At 36.4% G+C, this 23,975-nt stretch overlaps 1 protein-coding gene across 4 annotated transcripts in view; it reads right to left on the bottom strand.

The window, feature by feature from the left end:
- Positions 1-4,016: 4,016 nt before the first annotated feature.
- The window catches only part of USP10 (ubiquitin specific peptidase 10), a 73,925-nt gene continuing 53,966 nt past the window's right edge, over positions 4,017-23,975 (bottom strand). For 3 of the 4 annotated variants that reach the window (XM_072636215.1, XM_072636214.1, XM_072636216.1), the window contains 10 exons: positions 20,821-20,912; positions 20,212-20,321; positions 19,774-19,829; positions 19,377-19,480; positions 17,875-17,974; positions 17,010-17,184; positions 13,204-13,369; positions 8,664-8,808; positions 6,134-6,199; positions 4,017-5,078 (listed from right to left, as the gene is read on the bottom strand). In XM_072636215.1, coding sequence (XP_072492316.1) covers positions 4,891-5,078; positions 6,134-6,199; positions 8,664-8,808; positions 13,204-13,369; positions 17,010-17,184; positions 17,875-17,974; positions 19,377-19,480; positions 19,774-19,829; positions 20,212-20,321; positions 20,821-20,912 — 1,202 coding nt within the window. In that variant the 3' untranslated portion in view covers positions 4,017-4,890. The remainder of the gene's footprint in view (positions 5,079-6,133; positions 6,200-8,663; positions 8,809-13,203; positions 13,370-17,009; positions 17,185-17,874; positions 17,975-19,376; positions 19,481-19,773; positions 19,830-20,211; positions 20,322-20,820; positions 20,913-23,975) is intronic. The other variant, XM_072636217.1, reaches the window with a different exon arrangement.

Raw genomic sequence — 23,975 nt, 5'->3', positions numbered from 1 at the left:
GTCCTTCGCATCATCTTATCAGTGCTTTTCAGTGATGAGCAAAGAGTCTTGGCATAATGATTTCAACTGGCATTTCTATCTTCATAGAGAACCAAACACATGGAATGAATCAGAAGAAGGGGTATAGTCATCCACTGTACAAAGGTGGAAATTAGGGACCATGGAATTGACTAGCCCGAGTTCACAGGATTAAGAATGAAGCTGGATTTGAACTTAGGTCTATGGGCTCCATAACCTATAGCCCCTTTTCACTATGTTATACTATTCCAGGCAAAGAATACTATATAAAGAGGACTGGACTAGAAATCAAGAGTCATAGATTATTTGCTGGTAACCACATAATCTTGGGACTTTTATCTCTGAACCTCCATTTCTTCATCTGTAAATAGGAGTAAATTATTATTAACTCCCAGTGTATTATGTGAGAAGTAACACTAAATAAGAGTAATCACTACTTTTTGTCTTTGGGTCTCAATTTCATTAGTGAAATGAGACATATGGACAAGATGATGTCTAAATACTTTTTGCTATGGCAAATTATCTGTTTCTCCCCTTATCCTCAAAGATAAATTGTTGCACTTTCCTGCCCACTTCTGATGTTATTTGCTGACAATTACATACTAATCCCGTCAAAAAAATGTTAATTATCTAGTTGATAACAAATGTGCCAAAACAATCATTAATTTACTAATTACTGATAGGGATGGAAGTAAACTACACACTCTCCAAAATACATTCTTTTATTCAGTCAATTCAACAGAGAAAAATTCAATGGGCAAACCCATCTGCAGCCAACAACAGGTAAGTCAAACCAAACCAAACTAAACCACCAGTTGATGGAATTTTTCTTTTCAACTGGATGAGCTGGTGTCAGGTAGAGAGAACCTATAGGAGTTACATATTTCAGTTTCATTGCAACTTTAATGATATAAAGTTTCCTTCAGCTATTACAACAAGCAGTAATTACACTGATTTGAAACAGTTTAAATTAACTATAAAATACTTTACTATCGAACACCCTACTTTACTAGGCACACAGGTTTTTCTTAAACCAATGAAAACACAAATCTGTGTCATTCATATTCACCAGTATTCATGTATTGTTAGAATATACTCAGCAACTGATACAGAATGAAAAAGACAGTGTCCCCCTCTGTGGAAACAACAAAAAACTTGATTCCATTAAACATGACAGGGAAAAAAGAGCCCTTGTCCACAAGTATGGAAATTTGCTTTCCCCCTCCCCCTTTTTAAAAATAAAACTTCTAAGCTCAGTCTTTCCTGGACAATAAATAAGATGTTATCTTGTCTGCTTTGTGAGTTGATAAATCATTTCAACTTAGCTATTTCATCATACTCTTTCAATACAGAGTAGAACTATATTGCAAAATGCACTGAAATGCCTTCTTTTTAGTAGGAGTCTAAATATTAAAGAAAAACAATCCTGTCACATACATTTTAAGATCCCTTTCTATTCATACTGGGAATCCTGACAAGATTACAGTGTAATTTACTACTGTGGGAATGCAACCTCATGTTGTGAGTGCAAAATGAGAAAATGACCAATATGAAAAGATCTACACTAGGTTAATAATTCACTTCTGGGATCCTGGAAGTCTTTTGTCTGGATTTGCTGACAACAAAGCTGAAATGCTGTCAAGTACTGGAATGTATAAACCAGTGGTTCTCAAACTTTTTGGTCTTAGGACCTCTTTACACATTTAAAAACTGAGGACCCCAAACAGCTTTTACTTCTGTGGGTTCTATCAATATTTATCATATTGTAAATGAAAATACCTTAGTATTACTAAGAATAGTTTTAACCTTGAAAGATTCTCATGAATCCCAGATTCCCCCAGACCACACTTTGAGGGCCTCGGGTATAAACTATAACAATGCATTGGGTAATCAATTCTCAGTCATGTTAGCCAACTACCCACTTTGTCAATCAACTGTGGCTAATTCTTAATTCCACCCTACCTGATTCTAACCCCTACCTATGCAAGATATTTCTAATTTCTGTTGGCTTGTTAGCAATTGGTATATGCACAGGGAATAAAAACTCATTTCACTATCAGGATGACCAGAAAAGCATATCCAGTTCTATCCTTTATTGAATAATTGAAAAAATCCCATGTCAGAATTTCAAACAAAAAATTGAAAACCTAAGGGGTAGATATTAATACAATCCAGATCACAAGCAGGAAAGAAATAATTGACTTCCAAACTCCTATTAAACACTAGCTTTATTTCCTGTATAGGAAGAGCTCTTCTAAGAAAAAAACTAGGAGAGAAAAGTTAATCTACTGACTACTAATTGGCTAACCTGATGCCCAGATGAATCCAGTGATGGCAACAACTCTAAATACATTAATTAGAATTCAGTCAGAACAGTTGTTTTTGTTTACTACTATCAAATTCCCAACATTTTCCCATCATTTTTTTCCTTCATAGACAGTGATATTTAAGGTTTTAACACTAAAATGACTTTTGAAGTTAAGAGAAATAGCTTAGGAAATAATTTTTGCATTTAAATGTATTTGATAAGGCCTCATCCTAGATCCGTTTCCCACATATTATGCACCTAGCTGTGCGCACACGTGCACATACACGTGCAAAGTGTACAAATAATGGCTGATACGATTCACTAACAATTACTCAATAGCTAGCTGAAGTTTAGGAATTGTGGGAAGATAGTGGCATGAGTAGAAGCTGAAAAGGACAAGGATAAATAAAACCAGAGAAGCAGCTATAATGCTGAGGTTAAGGGACAAAAACCACCCTCAGAGCACACAGGATGAAATGAGCTCTCTACCTTCATATCCATGAGAAACAGACTGAACCCATATCGTAACTGAATTTGTGGCTTAATAAGGTGTTTCAATCTCTGATTTCACATGACCTTTGGCAAAGCTATTGCTGGTGTGGTTTTCCTTACTTTCCTTTGACTTCTAAGCATTATATAATTCTAAAACTTTAAGGAAGTGAATGTGGCATAATTTATAATTCAGGGAAGAAAACCAGAGTTGGCTACAGGTGTTGAATTTCAATTGTAGCTGCCTACATGTTTTCTTCTATGAGGAAAACAGGATCTCTAGGCCAGTGATGTCAAACTCAAAAGGAGAACCATTAATCTATACATAAGGATCCCTGCAGGCCACATATTGACTCAGTTTTAAAATGTAATATTATTGACATTTTATTATATTTTTGTTTTGCTCAATATTTCCCAATTACACTTTAATCTGGTCTGGGCCACATTCGGACATGTTTGCAGGTCACATGTTTGACACCCCTGCTCCAGGCTGTCACCAAACCAGAATCAGAAACCACAAGGGACTTTCATAGGATCTTAAAAGAAACAACAAAACATGGCAGACTCTGATTCAACAAATTACTGAAGTCCACAGTGGTATGGGAAGCCCAAGACGCTGGTGGCTAATGAGGGACATGGGTGTTCAGTAGCGGCTGGTGACACATCATCACTATGTTCACCTTTCTCTTTACTGCTTTGCTCCTCTTATTCCCCCCCAACTACTGTATGATAGTGACGACTCAGGATTTAATCCTACCTATGGCTCTCTAGGCTAAAGAAGTTCTCAACTTCTGTAAGGTTTATTTTAAATAATACTGCCAGGTTAAAAAAAATGTAGATTTTATAATCACTTTATGAATACTCTACTGTGCCTTCATTCATCCAAATCACTACAGCTCTAGTGAAAAGTACTGCTCAAGTTTTAGTCAAGTTTTCATAGACAACAAAAAATAGGATTTAACTTCTAATACATGTGACCTTGGGAAGTGACTTAACCTCTTAGTCTCTGTTTTCCTATCTGTAGAATGAGACTGTTCTATAAAGCATTATGGGTAAAGCACCTCATAAACATCAAAGCATTAAAGAAGTGAGTTCTTATTATTAGATTAAATCAGCATTCATCTAACATCAAGATACACAGCTCTTACAACGAAGCCCCTAATGGAGGTAAGGCGCTTGTATTCAAAAAAACACGCACCTCTTTAAACCAACTTTGTGATTTTTATTGATGGGCGACAACTTTATATTCCTAGATATCACTAAACTGTGTACAATTAGAAACTCGACATTAGAGAAGAGCGGACAGCAAAATTAAACAAAGCAGACACAGAAATATCAAACTTCATTATTTTGCCCATTTTAAAATCTTGTGTACACAGAAGCATAAATGCAGTTTGAAATCTTTAACAGCAATAAAGTTACAATCACCCATCTATTTAGTCTAACATCTTAACTTCAAATATTTGATCTGCAATGTATACTTCAGCAGTTTCCCATCGCATAATTATTAAAATTTTTTTTTCTATTTAGAACCAGCAACTTATTTTTTGTTCTTTCTGTACATTTTCTTTTAAAGTAAGAATTCTTTCTCCTCTAAGAACTGGCTCATATTTATCCTTTATCAAAAACTAAAGGGGGTAGGGAGGAGAAGGTGTTGCATTTTAAAAAGTTTTTCACTTTTATAAGGAAAGATAAAATTCATTCTCACAGAAATTCACAAGTTGTGTTGCTGGTGCAGGATTTCTTCTATTAGGCAATTAAATTGGGAATCAGATGCAAATCCCCCTTTACCATCACAGGAATCAGCATTATTCAGCAATAAAGGGGCTTTTGAATTTTTTTAAATCAAGCAATAGTCTTTCAACCAAATGATTTTGATTTGGAAGTTAAAAATCAACATAAACTATGCTGTGCACAAACTCCAAGGGAGTTCATTTCTTTTCCATTCTATCCCATAGTTGCAAAGGAGAAATAAAGTTTCACTCAACAGAGCCATTAGAGAGAGGAAAAAAGTTAGTAAGAGTTGGTATTCTAGAAAGCAGGCATCTCGCACACACAGCACAGAGAAAGACGTTTTATAGCAGGTCAACTCGGCGATAGTACAGGAGGTAGGCTGTGCGCTCAGCAGAAGGCTTCACCACCTGGTACTGGTTTATCACTTTGACTGCCTGGTCATCAATACGTAACCAGCCATTCAGACCAATCTGGAAGACGTCTGTAGTATAATGACCACCAGTTGCACTGTTTCCATGATGATAGACCACTGTGAAAAAGACACAATGATAAGCTGTAGCATTTCTGATTTCAATGAAGAACATTAAGACAGAAAATAAGTGAGAAAAATTTCTCAATTTATAAATCCTTTATAGTGTACAAAGGAAGTAGGCAAATTTAAATTTCTGAACTAGGATTTTCTGACTCAAAACCTTCATTAATGAATGTTTATGATTCATTTTATTATTTTCTTACAACTTATAAAAAGAAATTCTCTTCCCTCTCCTCAAAATAAAACAGACAGACACACACTCTCTCTCTCTCTCTCTGGTTTGAGAACTTTGGTGTTTTTGTGTGTACCTGACAGTATATCCTGATATGGCACTGGGAAGTACCCTTAAGGCCAGGATGGGGTAAGTTTTGCTCATTCTCCCACTAATCAATGTCTATAACAAAAAGCCCTAACTCACTTCCCATATCATGCTGTTTGCTTTCTGACCATCATCTTCAAGGTTCCCCATGGAACCTTAGATTCCAGTTTGGGTCCTCCAGCTCTGAGGTGAGTTCTTCCGTTCTTTTGCAGGACCTAGGCCTCCACATTACTTCCTACCTTTACTATACCCCATGAGATATGTGAGTGTGCGTGTGTGTATGTATGTGACCCCTGGTTTTCTACCATCTCTATGTCTTATCTTCCTTCACTAGAATGTAAGCTCCCTGAGGGTAGGGACTATTTTATTTGATGGAATTTGTATCCTCAGTGTTTAATACAGAGTTTGGCACACAGTAAGAGTTTCATATCATCTATTATACATCCTATCCATCCATTCATCCATCATTCCTATGGTCCCTTTCAACATCCCCTCTACAGATGTCCATCAGCTCATAAAAAAAGACAACTACAATTACGGTTTCACACAGCCAAAATGGCCAAAAACAGGAAAATTTTGAGATAGGTCCTATTATGGAACTGCCTCAGAGCTAAGAATCATTTTCAAATTATAGAAACCTAGGTTTTCAGGCGAGATACACCTGATTTAGTGATTCCTTAACAGAACAATCATACAAGTTATATTGTTCAATACATTGCACAAATTCACATACCTGCAAAAAGTCGATAGTTTCTGTGGCCTTTAAAATTTTTATTTTTTACACCTGGAGAAAGCAGCTCTGAAAAACAAACCAGAAGTTCTAAGACACTGGAAGTTTTCTAAACACTGAACACAACATTAGAAAGTCATCAAGATTTCAATATAACGTAACAAACACCAAAGACCATGCAAAAGACTAAAGTATTTCCAGTGGTTTAACAATTAAGCCATGAAGAAAGTACTCCTGCTTAATAGTTATATTAGAGTTTTTAAACTGTTTAAAAACCGTCACCAGTTAACTAAAATGTCAAGAGTCACCAGAGTAAACTAAGAAGTCCATGCTAGAAAAAAACCTATAGCTCTGTCTCCTCAAGAACAGCTGTTCAGATCATCAAACAAAGGACAAGCAACGTCAGAAACTGTTCTCATGTACTTTTAAGTCAGAGGTCATAAAGCAAACCTACTGTCTGCATTCACTCAGGCCCCCAGTAAAAACACTAGGTTTACTAAGAATCAAAACGACCCTATTTGCTGGACATCGTGTAAGAAATAATGCACTGAAACTTCCTCTACTGCTTCCGTAACTGTGCTTTGCAGGGGATACTTATTGGCTCAGATCATGCCTAAGTTTGCCTGATAGTTAAGTAACTCCAAAGCAACTTCAGATTTATACTATCTGCTTTTTCAACAGCCCCAATATGTTACCAGGATCACCTTTACATTTGGATGACCCTACTCAAATTTTTCTTCTGGTAAATACATACATTGTAGATTCTGCTGATGCCTCATGTTTTCTCCTAGTGAGACCTCTTGGGGAAAGACTTTGTTTTTCTATCTAGGTGTAAATTAGTGAATAATTAGCTAATAATTAGTTTTATTATTATAGGACAACTCTATAACTTTGAATTTTCTTGGATGTCTTTTTAAATGCATGGGAACTAATAGTTATCTTAGTTAACGGATTAAAAATTTCTCAATTCATCACTATAGCTATACTCCCATGAAAGAGCCCCAAGGACAGATCCCAGTGAGTACTTGGCTTGCATTCACTTAGCCAGAATTCTCCATTCCTCAATCATGCACTTTACTTAAAACTGAATTTCGTGTATTTCAAACCACAAGTGCTTTTACTGGTGTGGATACTTTTCCCTTTACTGACACAGACTGAAATACCTTAACAGGCTGGCTTTGTGAACTTGGATAGCCTGGTTCTCTCAGAGGGCACACCCAAACTGGAAGCCTTTCCAGCTGGGTAGGGGCAAATAAAGCTCCAACCATTGGCACAGCTTTCAAAACCCAGGGTTACTCCAATCACAAGGAATCAGGATAGAACTTCAGTAGAGGACAGTTAAATGTAGAATACTCAAATAGTAACTACAATCAGAAGTTATCCTAAAGTTGAAAATTACTAAATTCTATGTTTAATGGCCATAATAAAACAAAAACTTCAACAGTGAATAATAATAATACACAAAGTTAAAGCACATTTAATAACTTTTCCACTATCTGACACCAGCATAAAATCAGGAAAATGAGAATAACAAGCTGTTCTCATAAAGTCTTCAGTTTTTTTAATGAGAAAATGCAGGATTAGAGTAAAACTTAACATAGCATAATGATGAACAATAACTAGACATTTCCCTAATCTAATTTTGCACTTTTTCAAAGCAAAAAAAAATATATACATATAGGCTGTGGTGTGCTAACTTAAAAAATTTTCCTCTTTTATCACATCACACCTATCAGATTGGCTAACATGACAGAACAGGAAGATGATAAATGTTGGAGAAGATGTGGGAGAGTTGGAATGCTAATTCATTGTTGGTGGAGCTGTGAGCTGATCCAATCACTCTGGAGAGCAATTTGGAACTATGCCCAAAGGGCTACAAGAATGTGCGTACCCTTTGACACAGCAATATCGCTTCTAGGACTGTATCCCAAAGAGATCATAAAAATGGGAAAGAGTCCCACATGTACAAAAATATTTATAGCAGCTCTCTTTGTGGTCACCAAAAACTGGAAATCAAGGGGATGCCCATCAACTGGGGAATGGATGAACAAGTTGTAGCATATGAATGTAATGAATGTAATGTAAACTATTGTGCTATAAGAAATGATGAGCAGGAAGACTTCAGAGAGGCCTGGAAGGACTTATATGAACTGATGCTGAGTGAAAGGAGCTGAACCTGGAGAACTCTACACACAGCAACAACCACAGTGTGTGAGGAATTTTTCTGGTGCACTCAGTCCTTCACAGCAATGCAACGACTTAAAATTTTCCTCTTTGATAAAACTTAAGACGTACCCACCAATCTTCCTCTAGGTAGTGTCCAATATTCAAAAATACACAATAGTATCAAATCTGAATGTTTATGTAAAAACATAACAGAATTTTTCACAAACAAAAAACAATAAACTTTTTTCAATGTTAACATGAAAGGGTCAAAACCAAGGTCTTAAATCAACATATCTTTAAAATATGCTATCTTTTAAAAATATCTTTAAAAACTTTAAGAAAACATGTTTCCCATATTGAATATTACCTCTGCTAATTTCCAAGTCCACAGGATACTCGATATTCTTAATAAGCTTTTGACATCCACCAGTCTTCTCATACACAAACCGTTTGAGGTGTAGAACAAGAACAGGGGGAAGTTTTTCCAGGGTCACTCTCCGACTAATCTCAACCTAAGACACAGAGGGCACATGAATGCACCATGCCTATCTGAAAGTAGAAGACAATCTGTTTGCTAACTGTTCCTTCATCTCCTACAACTGTCCCCTTTGAAATGAGATGTGAAACAATCCCTCCAAGGGCTTGAGTAGCTTAAGGCAATAACGAATTTGAGAGAAAGTAACTGAAACTAAAAGGAATTGCAGAGAGAGGGACTGACTGATTCCCTTTGTTAATAAGAAGTCTGCCTACTTTAACGCTGCCATGACCTGGCCTCTCCCCTGAGCCCACAGACCTTATGACCTATGGGACAGTCTTCCAGTCTTACTATGGCTGAAGAATTAGTCACCCTGCTGCCAACCTGGAGGTAGACAACAAGTCCCAACAAAGTAAGACAGGTTCTCAAATATATTTGCTCTGTCACTATTTGCACACTCTAAGCTTTTCCTGAAGTCCACATACCATAAATGATTTGGACCCTGATTTCTGGTAGAGCAGAAAGAGAAGCATCGTTCCCAGATAGGTGGCTGAGCTGTACAGGGAGAGGGGCTTTCCTCTTTCCCACTTTTTCTCTCTCTCTTTATTGGACTTGTGGCATCTCTGGCCTGGGGAGCTGCCAGCAGGCTCCTGTCATCTGCTCTGAAACTTGTGGTGCTGAAACTCTGCTGGGGACTCAGGGAATTTCAGTGATTTGCCTGGGGTCACATGTCATGGGCAAGACTTTGACTCTCAAAACCAGTCTTCTGCACACTATGCCATATTCTTCATCATAAACAATTATACTTGTTAACATGAACAAAAGGTGATCAGAGGTGGGAGAGAGGAGGAAATGAGACAGTACACTCTGAGTAAGGAAGTCTGGGCTGGGCCCCAGCTCTGCCACCAACTGTATGTGGTCACTTGGGCAGTCATTTCTCCAGCTTCAGATTTTTCTTGGTAAAATGACAGTTGGACTGGTCTCTGAAGCCCACCTGAACTGACATTCTAGCTCTAGGTCTAACAATGATTGCCACTTTTATGATTGGTTGAGTTTCTATCACATTTCTGTTTAAAAATAGGCCTTTTATATTCCAGTAATATTTTTGTACACCTACCAATCCAATAATTTTTTCATATGATTTTATTGCTTTCTGATAGCAAACCTTTACTCAAATTTTTAGATGGTACAATCAATCTAAATAGAGAACAGAAACAACTTTCAGATGACCACAACACAAAACTCCAAAAAAAACACCACCCTTTAAAGATATTAGCTGCCAAGGTCATTCATTTTAACATTTACCATCAATTCTCTTAATCGCTGATTATGTAACGTGTAAGAATAATACCTACAACTAAAGTGGGAGGCTCTTGGTATTGTGCTTTTGTGTTTTCTCATAATCACTATGTCTTACACAAAGCAGGTGCTTAACAAAGATATGCTGACTAATGAAAAATATTAATGCATTTATTTTTACCAGTTAGTAAAAGATAGAGACTATAATAATTAAGTTAGAAGAACTGAATAGCTACCATGTCAGTTACATCATCTGAAAGACTGGTTTTAAAATGTTTATTTCATATCTTGGGAGCAAATTTCTTTTTACTAAAATATTTTTGTATCCTATAAATACTGAACTTTTTCTGATTTTCTTATTCAGTTTCTCATGTTTTCATTAAGTCTCAGGAATTTCAGAGGGCAACAAGGTGGTGCAGTGGAGAGAGTGCCAGGCCTGGAATCAGGAAGATTCTTTACGAGCTCAAATGTGGCCTCAGACACTTTCTAGCTGTGTGACCCTGGACAAGTCATTTCACCCTGTTAGCCTCAGTTTCTTCATCTCTATAATGAGCTGGAGAAGGAAATAGCAAATCCCTCCAGTATCTTTGCCAAGAAAACCCCAAATGAGATCATGACGAATCAAACATCATTGAAAAATGATTCAAGAACAACAATATGAATTTCAAGTTACAGCAAACAATTTGTAGCCAAAGTGAAAATTGTCTTTTCAGGTGTAATACGAATCGTAGTTTAGTCCTACAATGGGTCCCAGGTTCTCATATTTATGAAATAATTGTTTGAGTGTAAAGTTCAGTTCTCAGCTAATTTGAGTGCAGCTAGTACCAGATTAAAACGTAAATAGGAAATATTTAACAAGTTAATAAAAATACAATATATCGTAGATAATGTTAATCTGTGATTTTCTAAGTCAGCATGTGGCCTGCAGGAATCTATTTCAATCTGATCCTATTTTAGGCACCAGAGACAAAAAAATACCATAAAGGACCTTCCAGTCTACTAATGGAGAATATGACATGACAACAAATGATGTGGGAATAACCAGGGAGTATGGGAAAGAACTAAAGTGCTACAGGAAAAACTGACTAGGGGCAAAATAGTTTCATATATACATGTCTACGTCTGCATATATGTAGACACAACAATAAGCATATTATATGTATGCATATGTGCCTATACACATATACTGACATATACATACACACACACACACACACACACACAGACATATATGCATGTGTGCAAACCATCCCCCCCTCCCATTTCTGCTGGGAGCATCTAGAAAGGCTTCACATGAAAAATTAGACCAGAATTAGGCTTTCAAAAAGGAGGATTTTAATAGACAGATGATGCATTGGGCAAGGCCTGTAGGAACAACAGGGGTAATCATGATGATACTAATAGCTACTACTGATAGAGCATTTTAAGTTTTCCAAAATGCTTTGCAAGTATTATCTCACTTGATTCCCACAACCTTGGAAAGTAGGTGCCATTATTACCCCCACTTTACAGATAGGGAAACTGAAGCAGACAGCAGTCAAATGAGTTGCCCAGGGTCACATAGCTACTAAGTGTCTGAGGACAGATATGAACTCAGGTCTCCCTAACTCCAGGTCCAGCCCTCTACCCATTGCACCACCAGCTGCCTTATGAATACACAAGACTCAAGAAAGCAACACAGAGAAAGGAGAGTAGCAGATGACACCACAGAACAGCTAATAGTTCACATTGACTAGAACATACACATTCATGAAGGGAACAGGGTGAAATAAAGCAGGAAAAGATAGATGGCTTAGAATCAAGCGTAAAGAAGCATGAATGTCAGGCTAAGGAGCCTGTAGTTCTATCTTGTAAGTACTAAATAAGAAGCTATTTAAAGCAATTATTGAGTAATCGATTAACTATACAGGCCATATCACATAGAAACCATTGTAAAAAGTAGCAGCATCTTGTTTTTGTTCAGCAGTACCGATTAAATTACAAATTTCTTTTTTCTTTGCTTTCCATTTTCCATATCTTGAAACAATCTTCTCTCCCTAAGCTGTGGTTGCAATCTTAGAAAGCCCTGATGATGGAAACATCAATCTCTTTATGTGTGTCAATTAGAACAAATCAGGTTCACAGAACTTTTTAAAAAAATCAAAATGGAAAGGAATCTTAAGGGTCACCTAGCTCAATCTTTTCTTTTTACAAAAAAGAAAACTCTCCCTATTTCCTTGGGATGAAGTGTAAGCTCTTCTGTTTGTTGTCAAAGCCTCCCACAATCTCGCCCCAATCTGTCTTTCTGGTCATGATCACACAATATGCCCCTCATTGTGTTCTCCAATTAAGCCAAGTCAGCCCCCTCTGTTCTTCACACAGAAACAGCACTGCATCCCATCTTTGTGCCCTCACACTGGCAGTTCTGTGAGAATACCCATCTCAGGTATGCCCTCCCTCCTTACCCATCACCTGGGAATCCCTTTGTTCCTCCAAGATGCAGCTTAAGCAATACCCTCTTTCTATGTGAAGCCTTTACTGATTCCTCCCAACTCTAACACCTTCAGTAATTACGCTGTATTTATTCTGCCTATCTTTAATCGGTATATACTTATGTATATTTTTATCTCTGACAGTATGTAAACTTCCTGAGTAGGAATGAACTCATCTTTTGTATTTATACCTCTAGGGACCTACCATACTGCCTGGCACATGGAAGGAGCTTAATAAATGCTTAGCTAACGTCATACAACACCATGGGATCATTGAATGCTGGGAATCTAAAACTAAATGCATGTTTAATCCACATTAAGGAAAAAATTAAATTGTAATGAATCCAAGGGAACGTGAATCTATTGAGTTTAATTAGCTTAGTTTAGGCTAACTTAGTAATATAATGATTAAGCAACAAATTATTGGTAGTTTAAGGGGGAAAAAGTAAATTAAGAATTAATTCTTTCATATTCTCTCTCCTGGAGATCTGATTTCTAAATTTCAATACTGATAGAACTGCTTTGAACAATCTAGTGTAGGGAACCAAACAATGAATCGGGAGTTCAATCCAGGGACCTTGGTTCAAATTCTTGCTCTGCCATCTTCCTTTGGTTAAGCCTGGGGCTCTCTCCCTCACAGCTCGTAATTTCTATGAAAATACCTCTTGCTTGGTTTTTGTGGTATATCCCTGGACAGACTCTCTTGCCACCAGACTTTCCAATGCATCCTGGACTGTGTGGATCTTCTCAGACTGGATATCCAATTGTAAGGTAAAAAATGGCTGCAAAGTGGCAGATTCCTTTGAACTTTGCTGGTAAACTACAGATCTAAAAGAGAAAAACAAAGATTACAGAAAATAAAACTTCTGCCACTACCTCCTGAAGCTAATCATTAGGAAAGAAGATAAGTTATTTATTTCAAAGGGCCAGATAACAAAAATAATCTGAAATAAAGCATATCATTTCCTCTAAGTTGAATGTCATATGACTCCTACAAACATTTTCACTATATCCCATCACCAGGTTGCAATTCTTTCTACTTTCAACTTTGTCAAAATGTTTTGAAAGAAAGTGAATTTCCTGCATATAAAATCCTTGGGAATCCACCTGTCAAGACATACCCAGGAATTTTATGAACACAATTACAGATCTAAAATAAAATGCAGAACTAAACAACTGGAGAAATTTTACTTTTCTGCGAGAAGCCTGAGCCATTATAATAAAAATGACATTTCTATATAAACTAACTTACTTATTCAGTGCTATATCAATCAAACTACCAAAGAATTACTTTATAGAGATAAAAAAAAAATTCATCTGGAAGTAAAAATGGTCATTCATCAAGAGAATCAATGAAAAAAAAGTGAAGATAGCCTAAAAGTACTAGATTTCAAACTGTACTATAAAGTGGTAATCATGAAAACAATCTGCTACTAAGAAATGGAGTGGCTGACTAGTGGAATAGATTAGGTACACATTACATGCAAGTAAATGACCACAGTAATCTAGTATTTGATAAATAAAAAAAATAATCCAAATTTTTGGGACAAAAACTCACTATTTGACAAAAACTGCTGGGAAAACTAGAAAGCAGTTTGGCAGAAACAAAAATTTGCCTATCAAATATATGGATAATAGAAGCGCCATAAAGGATCATGAGACATAAAATGCATAATTTTGATTACTTTAAATTTAAATATTTAAAAAAAAATTTTTTTAAACCAATGCAGCCAAAATCAGAAGGCAAGAAATTTGGAGAAAATTTTACATCAAGTTTCTCTGATAAAGGCCTTATTTCCCAAATGTATTGAGAACTGAGTCAAATTTATAAAATTTATAAAAATTTATAAATTTGACTGATAAATGGTCAAAGGACAGAACAGGCAATATTCAGAAAAAGAAACCAAAGCTTTCAATAGTTACAAAAAAAATGTTCTAAATCATCAATGATTAAAGAAATACAAATTAAAATAATTCTGAGAGGTACCCCTTTTTACCCATCAGACTGGCTAACATGACAGAAAAGGAAACTGATACATGATGGAGGGGATGAAGAAAAACAGGGACAGTAACATGTTATTGCTGGAGTTGTGAAATGATCTAATCATTCTGTAGAACAATTCGAAATTATACCCAAGGAGCTATAAAACTACGCGTACCCTCCTATCTAGTGCTACCATTTTTAGGTCTGTATCCCAAAGAGATCAAAAGAAAAGGAAAAGGACCCACATGCACAAAAACATTTACAGCAGCTCTTTTTGTTGTGGCAAAGAATTACTGGGGAGGAATTCCCCACCAATTGGGGAATGACTGAATAAGTTATGGTAAATGATTGTGATTAATACTACTGTCCTATGAGAAATGATGAGGAGAATGGTTTCAGAAAAACCTGGGAAGATTTATATGAATTAATGCAAAATAAAGTGAGAAGAACCAGAAGAACACTGTATATACCAATAGCAGTATTGTAAGGATGATCAGATGTGAAAGACTTAGATAACTGGATCAAGTCAATGATCCAAGTCAGTTCCAAAGGAACCACGATAAAAGATGCTTTCCACCTCCAGAGAGAGAACTCTTGAGTGCAGATTAAAGTATATTTTTTCTCTCTATTTTTCTTGCTTTAAAAATTTTTTTGCAGCACGGTTAATATGGAAATATGTTTTACATGGCTTTGCATTCCAGGAGGGTAGGTGAACACATTCCTCCAAGTAAGGAAGTACCAATTCTACCATACTTTCTTAGCTGTTTCTCCATATTTCTGATGCTTCATGTGGCAGTGGAGGGCAGGAGGAGAGCCAGCAGGAGACTTGATTTTAGATGCTCTCTGTCTCATCTCAGAGTAGTTCAACATGTAATACTGTTTCTGTGGTCTGCTTGGTGACTAAATAAACTTGAGTATGGTTTTAAGTCCCTCTCTTTTCCTTTACAAAACAAACATCATGATGAAATAAGTCAATTCTTTTCCTTGACTTGTTTCTACACTTAAAAGAGCCTTATTCATTTGAGATCAGTGTCACAGAGAAGCTAATTCGGTTCCACCATCTGCCAAAAAGTTTAAACCAAAAGCCGGTCCTCAGACCTGAGCTACTTGGCTAACAGCATGAGGAGAGCTTTGACTTGGCGTTTTCTAACAATTCTACCAAAATGTACTGGCCTTATGGGTGTTTGCTTTGGTTCCTAGACTGGATCACAGAATTCTGAGCCAGTAAAAAGGTTTAGAGATCATCTAGTTCAAACTTCTTTTCTAGATAGAGAAACTGAGGTTCTGTGAAGAAAATGACTTGCCCAAGGTCACAAAACTAGTAACTAGCAAAGTCTTCTCATTCCCAATCTACTACTCTTTCTGAATCAGTTACACCCCTTGTAACTGTAACTTGTAACTTGTCATAAACTGTAAAATGACAGAGTTCAGTTAAACTCCACAGTTCTTTCTACTTCTAAATCGTAGAGTGCATTGAGGTAGAATTTCATTTTGACCTAGAGGGCCCACTGTGGCAAGCCCCCAGGGAACCATGTTTAGGCCTGTGATTGGGTAGTACTTTTAATGTTTACAAAGTGCTTTACATGTATCATGACGCTCCCAACCACCTTGGAAGGTTTCCTCATTTTATAGATGGGTAAACTGGGTCTGAGAAAGTACGTTGTGCAGGACAGCATAGGTAGTATAGGTAGTATCTGAGGAGGGCTATGGACCCAGATCTTTCTGACTGCTTTGCCCACAGATCTACCAGCTTTGTCAGAATGCCCCTTTAAATGGCAAATTTCCAGGTGACACCAAGCCAGCAGGGAGAGTTAACACACTGAAGCAGAGCCAAGATTTAAACACACCTAATAAAATTAAAGTTGATGGGGATAAATGTAAAATTTGGGTTCAAAAGAATTAAACTTTCCAAATCTAAAGGGGGGTGGGGGGGAAGGTTGGTACAGTCGCCTGAAATGTGTCTGAACAAGGTCTCGACTGCAAGCTTCCCGGGGCGCACAGTGCTGCATTCTCAGGGTAGAGCTTCCAGAGGTGGCAATGTCTGCCCCATCTTCCCAATCAGGTCACACACAGAACGCAGTTCTCTGTCCCACGCACACATTTTAGGGAGCAAACCAATGAAACAGACACCATTCAGAGGAGAGGGAGCAACCAGGACAGTGAAGGGCCTTGAGCTGTTCTTGCCACATGAGAAGACTAAAGAGACTTGGGGGAGACAGGGTATCTGTGGAACAGGAATTAGACTTGTTCAGTTTGGCCCAGATGGAAGAAACAGAACAATGGATGAAAGCTCCAGAGGCAAATGTCGGACATTGAAAGGAGGCATTGCCTAAGAATTAGAGCAGGCTGCCGCGCAAGGACGAGGTCCCTTTCAAATCTGCTGTTCTGAAAAGCAACAAGAGCATTTTGGAGCCAAATAATGTGAACAAGCCAAAGTACTGAAGTAGCTACACAGATGGAAAATATTTTACAAAGATGCCACACCTGATGTGTCCCCCAAAAATGCCAGTGATTGGAGTCTGAATAAAGTCGGCTTGTCGAGTCACTGATGTTTTGTTCCGGGGACCAACTTGTTCCCACTCATCTTCACTACCTTCTCCTTGTCCGTGTTCATCTTCAGGTACAGACTGTGTCTCAGGTCCATTGGAAACTGAAAATTCTAAAAGGGAAACATTGTTTATATTTTCATCTATCAAAAATGGTAGCAAAATTTTTAGCTACTTAAAGGCTTCCAATTTACATTTTTTAAAACTCCAACTACTACCCAACACAACTACTCAGGTTATCAAAATGAAAAAACAGTCAATGTTCTTCCTTGAATTTATTTAGAGCATATATATTATTTTTAGGGTAGAGGTGCTAGAATTCAAAAGATAATCATTTGGAATATGTACTTAGTTCAGTGGAAAAGCCTAAAAATTCAACTTAAAAAATTTTGTACATTAGCTAAAACTGCCTCAAAAGTACAAATATTTTTACAAAAGTTTTGGAAAGTATCAATGCAATATGGTGCTCAGATTTGATTGACCTAGGACATTACCTAAGATCAATACCTTACATGTAGCATGTATTTCAAACCTGTCAATAATGATGACAGCACCTTTATGTTTCTTGAGCATAATACTTTTTCTCCAGAAATAACATTTCTTTTGAATACTTTGTTAAGACAATTTTCTAGAAGCAGACCCGTAGGTAGGATCACTAGACATTTAATAAGTAAATTACTAATTTTTTTTTTACAGAAAGCAAGAATGGTGGGAAAAACAGTCACTAAACATTTATTTAAAACCATTCTTCGGAACTTCCTCAATATAGTTCTGTGGTAAGTAAAGCAATTCGGATAGCCTACTTTCATTATTTGGTAAAAGAAGCTTCTTTAAATTCAACATTTCTTCGTGTAGTCCATTTAGAATAAATCCTAGATATTCCTCAGCATCTTCTTGTCGACCCTGAAAAGGAAAAGCAAGATTTATCACTCTCAAAATATTTGCAAGGTAAACAGCAAACTATTCACTTTCCCATCTCTCCTTTCTGATGTCTCTGGGGAAACAAGGTCATCTGTCTTCAGATTCTGAGTACTCCTTTGGGGACATATATCTGTATCTCAACCGGATACAGGGAAAGTGTATAGATCTTACATCAGGGATTCATGATTATAAAGTTAGAGTTGGAAGGAACTTCAGAAGTCACCTAGTCCAATTTCTTTATCTTTTTTTTTTTTTAAACAAATGAGTCAACAAAAAATGGAGAGGTTAAATGGATTGTCTGAGGTCTTACAGGTAATAAAATAGTAAAAGCTGAGATTTGAACATAGTTTGTTTGACTCCAATTTGATCACTCTTTCTACTGCCCCACTGTAAGATACAGAAGAACTAGAAGGCACACAAAAAGGTGATGAATGGTGATAACTAGACCCAGTAGAGGCCAAATATCCATGAAGCAATGTGGCTTAGTGGAAAAAGTACTGAAATTGGACTCAAATCTCACCTCTGACACTTACTGGCTGCCTGATTATGGCGCACAACCTCTGAGCCTCACTTTCCTCAACTATAAAATGACAACTTATCTGTAATATTTATCTCACAACACTAGTATAGGGCTCTAACATGATAATTTACATAATCAGCTTTGTAAGTGCTATATAAATATTAGCTACTAGAAACCTAAAAATAAATGAAGCTATAAATGTGTTCAAGAATTGATTTCAAATGCCACCATAGCTCCTTATAAAATGAAGTATTTAAATTCTAAGCAATCCAAAGCACTAAGCTCTACATTGCAACAGGCGTCAACTAGTGTCCTGTTACATTACAATGAACTATACCTCCATCTTTCTATATCACTGCATACCCTGATCCAACATCAGACATGAGGAAAAATGTGTTTGGTTTTTTCTTCTTGTGAATAAATACTTCTTAAGTGTCATTGGTACCACACTGGAGATTCTAGACTACACTTGAATCTGATACAAAGTTCTGGTAGTCCCAGTATTTTATCCAATGCCAAAAAGTATTTTTTTACACAGCAGACTGACAATCAGACTGGCAATAAATACAATTAATTATCATAATAGTTGGCATTTATAGGGCACTTAAGGTTTGCAAACAGCTTTACAAATGGCTCATTTTATTCTCAGACACACCTGGGACATAGATGCCATTATTATCCCCATTTTACAGATGAGAAAACTGAAGCAGACAGGTTCAGTGATTTGCCCAAGGTCGCAGAGCTACTAAGTGTCTGAGGTCAGATTTGAACTCAGGTCTGCATTATCCAAGGTTTAGGCTCTATCCACGCTGAGGCACCTAATCGCCACAACTTGATATTAAATACACTAGAGAACTCTCTAACCTTTTCAGAGATGCTTGACTTGATAACTGTCAGTAGTCTATAAATATAAGTGGGTTCAAAGGCAGCTCCCGGGCGGATATCCCTCACTATCTTGTCACCAAGAGCTATAAGAGAAATAAGACACAAGATATAAAAATTAAAGCATATTCAGAAATGGAAGAAAGCAGTTATAACAAAAGAAGCTTGGTATGCCTATTTCTAAACCAGACATATAAAAGGTACTTAATAGCTGTGGACTGATTGATATATACCTAGATCTCCTAATCTATAATGAAATTTTTTAAATAAAATGAGAATATTCTGCTTTATAAGAAGTTTAAATTAAGCCAATTTAGTCCTTATCCTTCTCTATTACTTACTTTGTGTAATAAGAGCACCACTTAACTAATCAACTTACCTTGTTTGGCTTTTGGAGGTATTGGCATATTGGTGAACTCATTCATTAGTCGAACACTAGAAGTAAAATGAAAAAGATGTGAAAAATGCAATGGAAATGGTATTTTTTTTGGATGAAGTTTAGTTTCAGATCACAGAACATCATATTAAATGATACTTACAACCAAAATATTCCTTAAAAGACCAAAACCAAGAGAAAGATGGCCTTCAATTGCTAATTCTTCAGAACCATCTCTATGGCTAAATCTGAATGCTATTTTTTTCCATAATGATTTTAAATACCTAACCTCTGTGGATCCATTAGCCAAAATTAATCCATCACAATACTCAAAAGAAATGCATATTCATTTTCAGAAAGCACAAAATCCTGTTAAATTACTTAATCTCTTAGTATAAAAGACAGGTCACAGCAATAAACACTCCTAAAGACACTACTTACAAACTGTCTATCATGGGTGTTGATGTGCATGGCCGCTGCACTTTGGAATACAATGGAATGAACTTCATTAGATGATACATTGGGGGGCAAGCCACCAATGCCTGCAGAGTCTAGATAACAGCATTAAGGAGGGATAAAGGAAAATCAAGAAATGAAGTTTCCTTAAGACAAATCAAACATACAATCACTTAAAACTTCTATAAAATAAGAAAATCATAATGGTTCAGTTTTTGAGCACACATAAGGATTAACCAATCACATAATCTTTTCCCTTTCTCATTCAAGTCGTACAAAATGTTTTTAATAAAAATTCTAGCTGATCAAAAAGCTTTAATTCCATTTCAATCTGGTAAACCCACTCTATGTATGGCTAGTGAATAGTAAAGCAAACTTTGAGCAAGCTCCAAGTGGAAGGAACCTCAAAATTTTGGTTCAACCCATCAGTCTTGGTTTACTATCATTTACAAGCTAAAGGAAATCAAATTACACTGAAACAGTTAACAAAATAGTTTTAAAAATAAGTTCACAGTCCTCAAATAAAGAGCTCCTGGATTAAATTGAATAGGAAGATGACTTTAAAAAAGGTAAACAAATTTTGGGAAAGGATACAGCATTGATGTAGCACCAGTTTCCTTTATTGATCAGCCCCCGGGGTTGCAAAGATACTGGTTTATGTATTAGCGTTACATTTTCTAGTAATTCTGCAAATTTAAAGATAACACACATTTAATAAATGAAGACAAGTGCCATATAAGTCAATTCTTTCATTCCATTTTCCAAAGTCCTACTTTTAATAAAGAGATACACAAAAAGGAAAACATTAGTTAAGTTGCAATTATTTTTCCCTAACGATAGAAACAAAATTGGAGTTAACTAAGAGAAGAATGAAACTGCCCATGTCTGTAACTATCCTACACTAATTCAATTTTATTGTTCTAATGAAAAGCATCTTTTTTTCATAAATGCTTAGTTACTCAGTTACTGTCCACATCAGTGGTGTCAAACTTAAATAGAAATAGGGACCATTAAACCACACATAAGGATCCCTATGGACTGCATACTGACTTAGAAAACCAAATATTAACATTATCTATGTTCTTCTGTATTGTAATTTGTTAATTGTGTCCCAACTACATTTTAAAGTAGTTTCACCTCCTTTTGGGACTGCATGTTTGACACTTCTGGTCTATATCACAGTAACATGCATAACAAGATTTCAAATGTTTAAAGAACAAGTATCAAAACTGCTAAAAACAAATAAACAAAAACTGTCAAGACCTTATTATTTCCCCTCAAAAACCCAGGATTACAGAACTTTATGCTATCAGGGATCTTGAAAAGTTGAAATTATTTGCCCAAAGTCACAAAGATGGTCATAATTCAATCAAAGTTAGGACACCAAGATCAATGCTATTTCCATTAAACCATGCTGCCTCCTTGCTTTAAAACTGATTAACAAAAAAGTACAAACAGAAACATTTCTGACACAGCCATACACAGAACAGTATGGAATTAAAGATCAACTTTTTTCAAGAGACAAACCACTAATGTAAGGCAGCCCTTAATTTAGAAGTAACTGGCTTTCAAATTCCATCACACAAAATTTTGAGTCCAAAGTCACCATCATTTATAGCAGTAACTTTTCCTAGCTCCTCAATTCAGAATGCATGGAGAGTGACTAACCTAGAGAGGTTATTTCTACCATATACATGTTGGGAATATAATGCCTTCCCTTGTACAAATGTACATAAGGTTAAAATTTATTGGTTGCTCCTCCACAACTTATACAACCTAACCCTAACTCTCAACAGGGTGGATAGAGTAGTGGTATTCTGAATTTGAACTCAGAATGCAAATATAAGATCAATATAAGCTATTCTGAAATATAGAGAAACAAATATAACTTCAAAGTTTTTATTAAGTAATTACCTTGAAAGCCTGTAGCTTTTTGAATGCAGGGAATATGGATTACTTAAACATCTTTCCCTTGACTCTCCCCACCCTAAGACTTAAGTATAAACAGATACAAAAATGTAAAATTCCAGTTACGGTAGGTTTTAGAATTTCCATTCCTAATATAATGCTCTACAATTTTCCAAAGCAATTCCACATATAGCGTCACCTGATTCTCAATGCTATAAAGTAAACAAATATTAGTATCCCTGGGAGGCAAATATTAGTATCCTTGGGAAGTTGACTTGCTCTATAGAGCAGTTAACAAGTGGAAGAGGTTAAAACATGCTTTTAGGTTTTCTGACTCCAATCCAATAACCTTTCCATTATACCACATTTAACATGGGCTTTCATATTCTGCTGGGGACCATAAAGGAGTGCTTTCCCTACAATGAATATGCTTATACAAATTTTCCTGTGGTTACTAAGTCTGTGAAACTAAGTAATACCACACAAGACAGTATCCAGGAAATGGAGTAAATGAGTAGGTGATGTGTTTGTGGCACTTGTCACTTCGACCTTAAATAAGGATGAAGCACTTTTCACTTGTTAATTCACAACTAGGAACTTGTAGGGTCAGTTATATTGTACTTCCTGAGACCTCCTCATTCCCTGGAAATTTTCGTTAGGGTTACAAATTTATCTCAGCAAACATTATGCCAAAATGATAAATGCAAAGACTTACAGTTGCTTATCTGTAAAAATTAACTTCAAATGTACAAGATAGGGTAGGCATGGTTAAATAATATTTGCTGCAAAAGATCTGAAAGTTTTAGTGGTTTGAAAATTCAATTACTCAACCGTGTGACATGGCAAACAATAAAGCTCATGCAATCCTAGAGTGCATGAAGAGAAGCATGATGTCCAGGATTAGGGACATGATATTTCTTGCTATACTCAGGTCTAGACAGACCACATCTGTAATATTATGTTCAGTTCTTGGTATCACATTTTAGGAAGGAAAAAGATAAGCTTATTACGTTCAGAGATGGGTGCCCAGGATGGCAAAAGGTTTTAAGATAACCCCACATGAGGGCCAGTTTTAGGAGCTAGGGATGATGAGAAGATTGAAGAGGGATATGACTGCTATCTGTAAGTACCTGAAGGCCCATCTCATACAAGACTTGTGTAGATATGTTGCTTCTGGCCTCACAGAGTAGAACCAGAAGTAATAACTGCAGAGATAAGGAACAACTAACAACGAACCACCAAAAGGGATGGCCTCAGAAGGCAGTGGTTTCCCTCTCATTATGTATCTACAAAGACTAGATAAGCACTTGTCAAAAAACAGTAAAGGGAATCCTTGTTCAAGTATGGGTTAAACTACATGGCCTTCTGATGTCCCTTCCAACTGTAAGATTCAGTGATTGTGATATTATTTCAGTCTATTCTGCTTTATAATGATGTTAATTTTATGTAGAGTTACATATGAAGTACAGATCTCTCACAGCATTAAAACTACATTTTGCAATCATGGTACAGGTTTGTTTTTTTTTTTTTATAACCATACACGGACCATAGATTTACCTTAACCCCACTCTCACTAGACGAAGTTCCATTAAAGCAGACAGGCTTTAACTTCTATCTTTCCCAGGGTTTAACACAACACACTGGGCATGGCATTTTGTAAATGGATACTGAGTTTATCTGAAACTTGTACTAACTAAATGTGAATTTCAGAAGCCTAGTCAAAACATTCTGCTATAATCTAATCTCAGGAAAGGGAATTTGCCAATGAAACATACTCAATAAAAGACAACTTCATAACCTACTTCTCTCTCTACAACAGTCTTAGTTCAATTGCATTCTGA

This window comes from Notamacropus eugenii, chromosome 1, assembly GCF_028372415.1.
Source record: "Notamacropus eugenii isolate mMacEug1 chromosome 1, mMacEug1.pri_v2, whole genome shotgun sequence".
Classification (NCBI taxonomy): domain Eukaryota; kingdom Metazoa; phylum Chordata; class Mammalia; order Diprotodontia; family Macropodidae; genus Notamacropus; species Notamacropus eugenii.
Note: the sequence above shows the minus strand (reverse complement) of the source record. Positions and strands in the feature narration are given on the sequence as shown.